Source organism: Palaemon carinicauda, chromosome 35 (genome assembly GCF_036898095.1).
Source record: "Palaemon carinicauda isolate YSFRI2023 chromosome 35, ASM3689809v2, whole genome shotgun sequence".
NCBI lineage: Eukaryota > Metazoa > Arthropoda > Malacostraca > Decapoda > Palaemonidae > Palaemon > Palaemon carinicauda.
The window spans coordinates 64,859,415-64,872,948 of NC_090759.1; the positions used below are offsets into that span (position 1 = coordinate 64,859,415).

General features: G+C 34.1%; 1 protein-coding gene across 7 annotated transcripts in view; it reads left to right on the top strand.

Annotated features, from left to right (window-relative positions):
- Positions 1–11,743, top strand: part of cic (Putative transcription factor capicua) — an 80,712-nt gene extending 68,969 nt beyond the window's left edge. For 4 of the 7 annotated variants that reach the window (XM_068359166.1, XM_068359167.1, XM_068359169.1 and 1 more), the window contains exons 18-21: positions 352–522; positions 1,251–1,493; positions 2,288–2,427; positions 7,047–11,743. In XM_068359166.1, coding sequence (XP_068215267.1) covers positions 352–522; positions 1,251–1,493; positions 2,288–2,427; positions 7,047–7,067 — 575 coding nt within the window. In that variant the 3' untranslated portion in view covers positions 7,068–11,743. Of the gene's footprint in view, positions 1–351; positions 523–1,250; positions 1,494–2,282; positions 2,428–7,046 lie in introns of those variants that run through there. The other 3 variants (XM_068359170.1, XM_068359171.1, XM_068359172.1) reach the window with 2 other exon arrangements.
- The last annotated feature ends 1,791 nt before the right edge of the window (positions 11,744–13,534 follow it).

Genomic DNA, 13,534 nt, shown 5'->3' on the forward strand with positions numbered 1-13,534 from the left:
TCCAAAAACTTGAATCTGCTGATCTATACATGCTTTGTCTACCAAAATGCTTGCAAATAATTTTTGAACATTATTAACTGTTCAGAGAAATTCATGAATAATTTGTTTTTCTTAAATTGAGTTGTTAATAAATAAGAGTTATATTACAACAAGAGTGGACCTCAAATACTACTGTTTTCTTTAATATTAGTTCTTTATTCACAGTTTTATTGAAGATGAAATTGACAAAGAAAACTAATTTATTATTTGATATTTTAGGTTTCATTGAAATCATGTGCAGCTGGGTATCGCTAATTAACATATGACTTTAAACCAATGTTCTGGGTAATTAAATTTTGTATGATGTTTCAGAACCGAGAGCAGAGACCGCTGAAATTGACTCCCCTGCAGGTGGACAATCCCCGCGCACTCCCAAAACTCCTAGGGATGTAGACAAGAGCCATTCGTCGCTGAGACACATTCTTGATCAGCGTAGGACTCTTGTCATGCAACTTTTCTCAGAGTTTGGCTGGTTTCCTTCAGGTAGGAACTTAGATAAAGTATCTTTTTTCCTCACCAGATAATGATCACATATACCTCCAGTTAATCCACTACTCCCTATTCAATAACTTGCCCCTTAATCTACTGTGTATAAATAAGCTCAAAATCTAACAAACCTTTTCCTTAGCAAAACTGTGTCTTTGATATATTAATGAATATTCTTCACCAGGTAATACTTGTTTCAAGCAATCAAATCCTCTTCATAACATATTTCCACTATAAATTCACCCTCTTCAGTCGCACCAAACATAGCTATATTGTTTTTCCTCAGGTTCTATCTTTGCATTCAAATCATCCTTCATAACCATCCTTTCTTTTGCCATAAGAGACACTCATGCTTTTGTCATTTCCATTTTGGCATCACAAATTCTGTAACAGGAAGATATCTCCTTGAATACATCAGTATTATTTATTTTGTTCTTGTATTATACCACCTCCTTTCCCATTCAAAACCAAAAGCTGTATGTTAATTTTTTTTTATTTTTTTTCTCAAAATATGCGTAATGAGTTTGATGGTACAAACCATGATGTCACTAGCGGTTTGCAAATTTTTTACCATGCGGAATATTGCAGTCTGAAGGCTAATTATATATTCTTTAGAAATGTACCATGTAAAATTCCAAGTACCATTGACCTGAGGGTCATTCATTTAGGGATAGAACTGTTAGTAAACCCATTTTCATTACGATTATTTACCATCTTATTTTCAGCACAAGTGGTGGCCCATTTCCAGACTCGGTATTCAGACATTTTTCCCACCAAAAACTGCCTCATCCTCAAGATTCGCGAGGTGAGGCAAAAAGTTCACCAAAATACCCCTAACACTCCGGGTGTCCCAAGTAGCCCAAATCCACCTGTTGCAAACACCACGGCAGCTGCTTCATCGTCTCATGCATCGGCTCCTCCTTCTCTTCCGCCACCGCCTTCTCAACATGTACACAAATCCCATCACAGTAAGTTTTGTATTCTTTCCGTTGATAATTTAAACGAGCCCCTCAGGACTGACGTAAGTACGGACATAAGTTTTAAATCTCACCTCAGTGGTTACATCCATTTATCTAATATTAATGAAAGTAATAATAATCCTTTAGATTTACTGTCAAAAGACTATTTTTGAGTGATTTTGTCCTTTAAGACCTTTCACATACTTTATGTGAACTTAAAAATGGATGGTTCATTTCTTTTCACACCATAGAATTGTAATTGGTAATTTTGAATTGTTAAGTACTCGTTTTCTGCCTCTGCTAAATACCGTAAACATCTTTAGTATTTGATAATGAATCATGGAGTAGAAAAATTTTGGGAATCTTATTTTTAACATCTAACCTAAAGTAATGCCTTTGATAAATGCACTTTACATTTATTAAAAAAAGTGTAATTTCAAGGAAATCTACTTTCCCAATATTCATACATTTGCATTTATTTACATGCTTTTACTTATTTTCTCACTGTCACCTTTCACCATTTATTGATGTATAAGTTCACATAATTGTTGCTGTGAAGGCCTTAAGTCACTACATGTTCTTAAATCCTAGTCCTATTTATAGCATTTTTATCACCCAACCACTTCTCTTTATTCTTTCACCCTTGTGTACTGTACATTACTGAAGTAGCTATAAATTGTCAATAAATTGTTAATATTTTCATGTTGCTCTTAACACCACTATCATATTATTTTGTTTGTCTCCTGTCCTTATAATTCTGTCATATAATTTTGTTTGCTCTCCTGTATCTTGTATTAGCTTAGATCCCATTCAAAATGAAGGACTCAGAATCTGCACCGGAATATTCAAGTCCTCTACAAATAAATCTGTACGAGTTGAAAGTGGCAAACCTCCTCTCTCCCTTCATCACTTAGTAGCTATACGAAGTGTGATAAAAATTAAGGCAAGTGATGCCCCATCTTGGAGCTTTTGTAATCAGAATGACATTTTTAATAACAATTATACACCACTTTTCCCTATTAGAGATTACATAACTTTTTGAGTCCATAAATATAAACGTAACTTACTTCAGCGCTAGACTCCCCTCCCCTCTGATTATGCATAAAATACAAGTGTGTACAGTTGTAAATTATTATTTATACCATAAAATTATCTGTATACCTCTCAACATTATAAGTAATATGCAATAGAACATGAATGATATAAGGACCCACATGATATTCATACTGATGGTTACAAATCTTATATAATAAAACAAACCTGTTTTCTTTACTCAATAATTCATCAGTTTTTGCACTATGCCAGAGACTGGAAGTGCTTCAGAAGCTCTTTAGAACTGTTATCCGAAGTTCAGCAAGTTATGTGACGTTATCAATGTTGAAATTATTGATTCCTGGGTGTGTGGGTGTTAAATGAAATGAAAATGTTGATGGAGCAGCCAAAGCTGCAATTCATATGACAGATCAATATACTCCTGTCCATAATTTATTACTGTGTCCAAAATCTTTCATACTATAGTCCATTTCTTTTAGCGATGCATATTTGCACCGACTTGCGGCGGTGCCCTTTTAGCTCGGAAAAGTTTCCGGATCGCTGATTGGTTGGACTAGATAATTCTAACCAATCAGCGATCAGGAAACTTTTCCAAGCTAAAAGGGCACCGCCGCGAGTCGGTGCAAATATGCATCGCTAAAATAAATGGACTATAGGTAGATGATAGACATTTTGTAATAAGGAATCTGACAACAATAATTCAAAACCAGGTAAACCGACAGTTAGAATGGGATTTTATTTATAAAAAATGCCACATTTTATTATGTAATGTCATCCTGTCTTTGAATTTATCACACTCGTTTGACCGATGGGTATGCAATTAATAACTCACATGATCCAATCTCAGAATACAGATGATGTAGATCAAAGCCTACAGTCAAACGTATGTTTTGAATTCGTTCACTTTTGAAATTGTCCCGTATTTCACCCACTACATATATCAGGTATTGGAAACTAATCTTTAAAAAAAAATGATCAGACTCTTTAACATTTTTAATTTATCCAATGATTTGAATTGGTTTTTAAGAGTTGCAATATATTAAAAAAGATACAATGAATTAAACAAAAATCCTTTGGATTAGCCTCCACAGAGTTGGAACAGTAACTCAGTGGTCTGGTTAAACATGTAATTGCAAAGGAGGTGCATGTAACCATATGCAAATAATCTGCAGATCTGGTATGGTAGTTACTAAAGGAAAAGATTTTTTATATCAAAAACTATACTCCAGATGAGAAACTAAGGAGAGACAATTGGGTGAAATTTAATGTGCTTGGGTGTACTTTGTACATGATTCAAAGGTTTTATCATTTTGATAATACAGTACATTAAAATGAGATAACTCTCACAAGCATGATATTCAGTATATTATGATTCATCTTACATTGACTAGTTGTGTTTGTTCCCATTTCTAAGGTAGTAGGTTGGCCAGGGCACCAGCCACCTGTTGAGATACTACCGCTAGAGAGTTATGGGGTCCTTTAACTGGCCAGACACTACTACATTGGATCTTAATCTCTGGTTACGGTTCACTTTCCCTTTGCCTACACATACACCGAATAGTCTGGCCTATTCTTTACAGATTCTCCTCTGTCCTCATTCACCTGACAACATTGAGATTACTAAACATTTTTCTTCACCCAAGGGGTTATTTACTGCACTGTAATTGTTCAGTGGCTACTTTCCTCTTGGTAAGGGTAGAAGAGACTTTAGCTGTGGTAAGCAGCTCTTCTAGGAGAAGGACACTCCAAAATCAAACCAGTGTTCTCTAGTCTTGGGTAGTGCCATAGCCTCTGTATCATGGTCTTCCACTGTCTTGGGTTAGAGTTCTCTTGCTTGAGGGTACACTCGGGCACACTATTCTATGTAATTTCTCTCTTGTTTTGTTATAATTTTTATAGTTTATATAGGAAATATTTATTTTAATGCTGTTGCTATTCTTAAAATATTTTATATTTCCTATTTTCCTTTGCTATTCTTAAAATATTTTATATTTCCTTTTTTCCTTTCCTCACTGAGGTATTTTCCCTGTTGGGTCCCCTGGGCTAATAGCATCCTGCTTTTCCAACTAGGGTTGTAGCTTAGCAAGTAATAATAATAACAATAATTTACTTTTCTATAACTGGGGCCCAGTAGTCAGATGTCCCTCGGTGTAATAAAAAGAGAAGAAAGTCTGATCATAGAAAATTTTGTTGCAATGCTAACATAAGCTGAAGAATGGTGTGAGGGAATCTTATTCTCCTGTATCTCTTTTGCTTGTATTGATTCCTGATGGTACTTTGACATTTAAATGCAAGTTCTGTATTAGCACTCGCCAACTGATAGTTGACATCTTTCTTTGTATTGTTCATGCTATTTGTCATCACAAACTATTGCTCACATATTCTCTACCCAACAAGATGTTGCTCAGTTCCTCTGTGGGTCTGAAGCAGATAGACTTAAAACCTCCTTTTCTCTAATTTCAACATGAGCCAAATTTGTATAAATGACATTTCCTGTGATATGGTTAATCTTTAGACTGGTTGCTTATAGATTGATATAGGAGACAATAAAAGGGGTCTCCTTTCCTCTAGTTTGATAGGTATTTATTCTCTGATGTGAATTGCTTGATTTTATTCCTATTGATTTAAATTCAAGATACAGTACTAAAGAACGCTGTCATGAAAACCCATATTTTATATGGACTATCTACTTCGCAATCTAAGCAATTCATTATCTTGGTTAGGAACTGGAAAGAACTAGTGCACACGGGTGAGCTAGATTTTCCTTAATGGGACTGTGAAAATAGCCAGTGTTGTGTAATTATAACTAATAAGGCTGTGTGACCCTTACTAAGTAGGGATTGGATTTATGAAATTTGGACTAAATAACCTGGCACTGAGGCCTGTATCATCAGTACATATTTCTAAGTGGGGATGATCATCAGAAGCATTGTGTGGGTTTGATAAATTTTAAAAAATTATAAATGTGTTTCACAATAAATTTGGCACAATTATTTCCTTTAGTGCTGAGAAATATATCAAAAGTTTAAAGTTCTTCTAAAAGAAAAAAGTAACTACAGTGTGCCATTAATATTTTACATAGGTTGATAGATATCAGGGTTGGATCTCGAGCAGTTTAAAGGTCACCCATGAACATATGTGCAGGCTTTCGCTAGTCAATAATGATTACAGTCTATCAGAATTCTTCTCTTTTTAAGTTATTGGTGGTGTTCCTGTCATTAATGATCAGAATTAGGTCCATTATGAAGGTAGTAAGAGAGGTTGCTATGTGTCAACCCAATGTACGAATCGTTCCATTCATTTACCCGACTTAAATTTGATGAGGCCACTTTTGTACGAAAAAAAAATAGTTGTTTAGCAATAGGAGCTGACTGGTCTTTATGTTCTTTTAATGCATCATGTGGTTAACCATTTCTCCTATATTAGGTGAGTAATTTTTTTCATGATTATAGTTCTTGAGGACATTTCATCTAGTGCTTGTGGTGCATATAATTCCCATAAAAGGACTTCACAGTGCCACTAGTCCTTTTTACTTGTTGGATGCCTCTTTGGAATTACATATTACCATGGTATTTCTTGTATGTGTCCACCTTGCAATTTAAAAACTTTTATTTTTAACTATTTCACCCAGTCTTTATTTGTTCAGGATACGACTAATAAAAACTCCTCTTAGCCATTTTTTACAACTAGATATGCACAGAAAATTTTGAATCAGAGACCTGGGTTCATTATTTTCACATAGACTTTGGTAGTGTAACTATTTAGGCTACTGAACACATACCCTGTATATTATGGAGAGAAAATACATTACCTTAGTTTGTCCATAGGTAAGAAAAAAAAAAAAAAAAACACACACACACACACACAACAACACTCTTTGAGAGTCCTGCATAAGATTCCAAAGTCCTTGTTTTGCTCATTCTCGGATTCGCCTGAAGGTATCACTAATATTAGTGGTTGGGGAGTGTGGAGTTCCAGGTGGAGACCCTTTCTTTGACAGTGCCCTTGTATAAATTAGTGTAACTAGTAAGGCCTTCTGATACACTTACACATGATGACCATGATGTGTCCAGATACACCTACACAGGATGTCCATGATGTGTCCAGTCATTTGATCCACTGGAATATTATTGATAAGGAGTCTTTAGTCATCCGACAAAGCAGTGGTAGATGTTGGAGAGCTTTGGGGCTCTTGTAAGAAATAAGTGGACGGCTGGATACAGCGAGTGTCAGAAATGTACGAGGTGAGGAAATCATTGAATTTTATTTTGGAGAAGGTTGAAGGTTGATATCAATATCCTGGGTTAGTGATACCCTAAGCAAGGTGGGTTTTATGGATGTTCTTTGCAGGAATTCTGAATTTGCTCTTGGGAACCTGGTTTACTAACTACTTGATGAAAAGAATGTAAGATGCATACAAACTAAATGCTGTTTAATCCGTCATTGTATTTAATAACGGTAATAAAAATAAGTGTAAAAATTAAGCATTGTTCATTCTTCTCTCTTCAGATGGACCATCACCGTCTTTGAATGTTGCTGTGCCAACCTCAAGTCAGGGTTCTACAGGCCTCCCTCTTACCACTTAATGATAACTTTTCATTAGATATTTTTGTTATTTCTTTGTCTTTGGTTAATGTAATTTGTTATTTTGTATAAAAGCAACATGAAGCAGTTAGAAGTTTTACACAAATGAGATTTCTGTGGTTAAGATTTTTGTATAAAAAAAGATTTATTTGTCAAATATTTTATATTGGAGATATGTTAGTGTATATTACTTTCTGTTATCACATGAAATCAGAGAAGTGTAAAGCAGGCCTGTCATCCAAACTGGCCTTTGTTGTTGCTCAATCTTTGCCTCACAAAAATATGGCATTATGAAGGACAAAGCTACGAAAGTACGAGACAGACGGAAATCGAGGGTAATTGTCAAGTCCAACAGGATCAATTGTCACCCTGAAAATTATCCTACTACCTTCATGACAATATTTATGGTTGGTTTGCGAAGTGTCATCCTTGATTTCTGAAAGTGTCAAACACTCATCACTGTTTTTGCAGATTGATGTGGAGGACTTGGAAGCCTAGTTGAAGAATTGCCCCTTTAAAAAGAGTTTTAGGAAAAAAAAATTATAAACTGTATTATATGAAAAATTTTCTATTGTTATTAAGTCTTTTGTATTTAAAAGATTCCTTGGATATATGTGTGTGCATGTGTGTGAGCCTGTAATTGAACTGTCTTTATTAAGATGTTCTATACAATTGAGTATGTTTGTTGATGGGCTGTAGAAAACTTATCAGTAGGCCAGTGCCAGTGATTTCTCAGCGTTATTTAATACCGGATATTGTCATTATTGTTTACATGATTGACGACTGTTACTGTAGGAAAGGCCAAGTCCAAGCTTGAAGAAATGGCTATCAGACTGTTAAGAGAGTTACAGAAGAGGAGATGCTTTGTTTAACTTCCTTTTGTAAGACTTTAGTCAAGTGAGTGAAATTGAAATTCAAAGATATTTGTTTGGGCGTGCCAGAAATTATTTTGCCCTCGCAATGCCTGTACATAAAATATTGTGAAATTCGTGATTTTTTCTTTTTGAAGAAAAGATATTGTTGATCTCGTCGCCGACCTTTTATCAAGAGTGTATGTGTAATGCCCTGCTGTTAGGGTTCTTAGATTTTGTTTTAATTGCCTTGTTTTATCTTCATTATTACCCTGATAGAGATAAGCTCAAAAAGAAGCATTACCTGGTCTATATCTCTCAAAGTACAATTTAAGAAGCAATATAGATGGTATGTTGTGTTTGAGGTTAGGGAGCAGAAAGCTTTGTTAGATGCTCTTCCGAGTTACAAAACAGGAACGTCATCTTTGAATTTGCCACATTTGATGACTTGTGTGAAACACAGTTGTGATGGGACCAGCTTCACGAGCTTCGTTGAAAAATGTAAATAATGGTATACTTATCCCAATTGCAACACTAGGAAGTGCTGTGTGACCTCTCATTTCACGCGCGACGGACCCAGTGCCACAAAGCAATGGGTCACGAAACTGGACAGATTATCACTAGTGTGCAAGTATGTATGTCAGTGCGCGCGTGTGTTTGGAGAATCTCAGTGTCAATATTAGAATCAAGCTTTAGCACTTATTGTCGAAGGAGAATGAAAGGTCTCTCCTGGCTATTGTAGTTGTTGTTGTTCTTAACAAATAAGCTTTCTTCAGCTTGAAAATAAGAAAGTGGCCAGGGTTGTTGACCCATGAGTTTTCTCCTGAGATTTCAAAAAGAGGCTACTGCCAAGAGAAGCCATCCATCACCACATTGTCTTGACCACTCTGGTTGTGTAGAGGAATTTTTTTTTCAGGAAGTTATCTTAAAAGGTTATTCTTACTGATGCTATGCTGAGTTGGAAGTAATTGTAATTTTTTAGACAAAGTTGTACAAATAAGTTTATAGCAATTAGTCACATTTTTAGACTCCTGGTCAATTTGCGTAGCAGCCTTTAGGAACTTGCCCTGAAGTGCTCTTTTTCACTTGTATCTGTGTTGCAGATTTATGAAACTTTCTCAGTTTTGTAACAAATCCATCTCATTTTTCTTAATTTGAGAGGATAAACATAACCAAATTGTTTTTAACAATAGTAATACAATAGTTGTCCAGGAATGCGGCTAATTACTGTAATAACATAATTATAAGGGAGTGTGCTCGGTGTATTCTGTCTCATCTAGCAAATTTCAAGGTCAAGACTTTATGGGATGGCCAAAGGGGTAAGTTTAAAGAGAAAGAAAAAAGGGAGTAACTGTTAGAACAAGCAGAAAGTAATTTGTGTTTATTTCCAGTGAGGTAACTTTTTAGGTTGTTATGTACGGAACCCCAATAATGAGTACAGTAAAGTTCAGTCAGCAGACATTAGGCAGCATAAGTGCAGTACAGTGTATAAACAATGGCATATGTATAGCCATGTGAGGAACATGATTTCTTATGCAATTTGGAAACTTAGTACCACTTGTACTCTTATTATTTGCACTCTTGATTTTTAAGTAGAACCTTTGCTGTTCATTGTTGTACTTTTAGATACTTCATAGGTTATTTTCACCGATCGACTTTAGTCTGCTTGAACGTAGCAGTTTAACTGGGGCATCACTAGGTTAATTAGTATTGCACTTTGAATGAAAAATTTTAAGATTGTTACTAAACTAATAGTCTGAACATTTGTCATTTACAAATAAAAACAACAGCTGGGAAACTACATCCATATATTTTTAAGAAGAATTACCAAGGTGAAATTACTTAGAAAACTATAGATTGCAATATAATATTCAGAAGATTGTTATTTTGGTTTAATTTTAACTTTGAATTATGAATTTGGTTTTCTCAAGATTTGCGATGTTTGAAAATTGCGCTGGTTGAATAGACATGGCATTCTATTGGACAGACTTGATCCAGCAATTAGCTACATTTCTGCTTGACGTGGTCCACTTCTGTCAGGAGCCAAATTAATCACTTCAATTCTCTTAGGTTCCAGAATTCATGAATGCTTTGCTTGTTCGTTCACTTTGGTAAGTGATAAGACACCAGTAAAATTTATCATTGTTAGTACCGTATATCCTATCGGAAATGTTTTTACAATTTTCCCACATTCTCTTTCTCCAAATTGACTCCTTAGTGTTTCATAACCGTAGTGGCCAAATATTGTAATTGTAGTACAATTTGTTTTATTGTTACATGGTTTGGATAGGCTAATTTTTATTATAGGCTATTTTAACATGCACAAGTATATCCTCTGAAAACTTTGTGCAGAGTTCAGAGGTCTTGTTAATTAGGAAGTTTATTATTGAACATGCACATTAGTAGTACAATAATTAGCAGCATGTTTATTTGCATGTTAGGATCGCAAGACTTTGTATCTTCTCGTTTTTGTTAGAGTTGAGCTGTTCACTAACATTTAACATATCTTTCATTTTGTCAACCTTCCCATATTATGTAAACACTAAGGAGTCTTCAAACAAGTTGGCCTTTTATGCATTAATTGCATACCCATGAATTAGCTATCTCTGTCAGTAGCATACTTGCTAAGAGTGCATGTAGACATAGCTGTTTGCATTTAAAATTTTATGTAATTTGGCAATATTTAGTAGTACATACACAATTTTAGCGCTATTACTCTGAACCATCAAAAGATTATCATTAAAATACTTTCAATGCATTGGTTTTGCATTCCTTTATTGGGGACTGGTCAGGAGACCACTTCATATTAGACAATTTCAGTTAGCACTTTTACAGCTGGTGCACTGACCAGTGTATTTTGTTGGTTCATCTTCCTCTTATTAACCTAACTAATGTTATCATTTGCCTCAAAGGACCAGAGCATAATTTGTCATCTTCCTCAGCTGGCTATATACAATGTCTGCCTTGAATTGAGGCTGCTTACTTGGGTTACAATCCCATCCCTACCCTTTTCTAACCCCCTTCTTGGATACGTTGAGAAAGCTTTCTGTCATATTCTTAGCTGTGATATTTCTTTTGTTTTCATGAGCTTTATATCAGTTTCTGTGGCAATGGCTGAAGTCAGCACTTGTGTGTGTGTTGAAGAAAAGTGTAGACGCCATTCAAAGCTTCGTTTAGAAGCTTTGTCTAGGTCTTGTTTTATTGTGCATTTCTCCTCTATTGTGGAGGAGGATAAATTATTCTTAAATAAGAATTTATGTAATGTATGAAGTTACATTGAATGTTAACATATTGATAATGCATATATATTTTTTCTTTTTATTTTGTTTTAAGTTATTAGCCCAGAATTTTTTTAAGTAATGCATGAAAAGAACTCTAACAATGTTAGGGTAAATTAATGACAATGATGATGATGATGATGGCTAAATCGGAAAGAAAATTCATCCCAGCAATATTATTATCCTTTTGTGTCCTCTATTTAAGAACCTTTGAAATGTTAAGTTTATGTTTTGAGATATGGTACCCAATGTGATTAGTTAAACGATATTTTTTGTTTTTCTCTTTTAGTACTTAAAAAAGAATAAAACAAACAATAATTCTCATCGAGTGTCAGTGACTTTTACCTTCTCATTTGTGTTACATGAGTACACTTCCATTAAGGTCTTTCTCTGATTCCACGAAAGGAAACAGGTACGTGGTCTGGATATTTTGGGTTTTTGTCAAAATACTTAATGTATATAAACCTCTTGTCTTATAAAGCCATTTTGTTCTTGTTGTTTTTTAGTCTTCTCATCCTGAAGATATCCAAATGGTAACTCCCATAAGTCATAGAGGATTGATAATACAAAAATTAAATACTGTAGTGCTGAAGACTATTTTTGGTTAGTGAATTTGGTTGTGGACTTTTCATATCTGAAATTATTACTGTTACTTTATCACCTGCAAAGAATTAAATATCTTAAGAACCATGGGTTTTTCAGATTATTAATGTACATATGGTTTCACTTAAATATTGCACAACAGAGTAAAAACTTGATTATTCAGCTTCCTTACAATGAAATCCATTCCAAATACACTAATCAAAAGTTTCACAAAAGCAGGTCGTATACACATTCATTCTCTCTTATCTCTCACTTGCATTAATAGTGTTCAGATCATCTGGAATTTGTTCTGGATCATGAAAAAAACATGTTCTCACCAGCTGTATTTGTGAAATCGAAATAATCAGATTTTTTAAATTATTATTGTTTGAAATCAATTTGAATTTGTTAATGTCATTAAGAGTTAGTTTTTTGGGGCTCTGAGAATTATTGGATTATATGTACATTACTTATTCCCCAGTCCTTGACTTGAAACAGCAGTTTTTTTTTTTCTCATCTATGTGTGGATGAAGGGGAAAAAATTATCAACATCACAATACTGTATGTAAGAGAAAGATTCAAGTAATTAATCTTGAAAGGCTACTTTTTTCTCCGTATGCATCGTGATACATTCTGTTTAGAAAATGTAGGACCTTTTTTTAATTTCAAATTGTGAGATGCTTGTTTTACATCTGCAATAAGTTATGGTTTTATAATTTGCATAGACAACTGCTATATTAATTTACTAGACTTGTTTTGAGATATATAAAATTAATTCCTTATCATTTATGGCTGGGGAAAAAATTAAAAGTTACAGTACATTATTTCAAAATTTAACACCAGAATTACTTGCAATTGCTAATTGTCCATTCTGTAATAACAATTCATAATTTAAAGGCCAGCGGACATAGAAAACAATTAATCTCTTAATTTTAATATAGTATCGAATTCAGTTAGAAATGGGTATATTGTACCAGGTTAAACAAGATTATTTTTCTTATCTAATAACTATTGTCTGTAAAAAGAAAACTTATTTGTGTTTTAGAATTCATAAAATTCTTTTTAACCTTCATAGAATATTGCGTTTGAACCATACAGTGTAATCTACAGTTGACCCTCCTAAATCACAAGTTCCAAACACATGAATGAGCTTATTCTTAAGCTCATAAACAAAATTACTACTGTATTTTGCAGCCATCTACACAATCCCGCAAACAATTTACTTAGGCTCAAAACTGAGAGAACTTGAAATTTTCATAGTCCAGAAATGCATAAAATGTGTTAATACTAGATTAAAAGTTTACATTAAAAAACAATAATACCATAAGTACATATAGTACACTCAAACAAAAGACAGGAGTGATTAATGAAAATTTAAACAGAATATAAATATATGTACTGTATTCTATGTATAGTAATTTTTAAAACTAGTTTTATGTATGTATATATAATGAATGTATTTTGTTCGCTACATACAGTACTATTCCTTGGTATGTTTGTACAAAACATAGAATTACAATGTTGAAATCGTAGTAATTTATACATATATACAAACGCTGTCCTTCTTAATACTATACACTAATTTTATTTTGTTCCTACACATACAAACCCTCCATCCTTCAAAAGAGGGAGTGCCTTCAGTGGAGCTGAAACACCCACTGAATTTGTTAAAAAGGTACTTCTCTATGGCTGTCAATCGAGT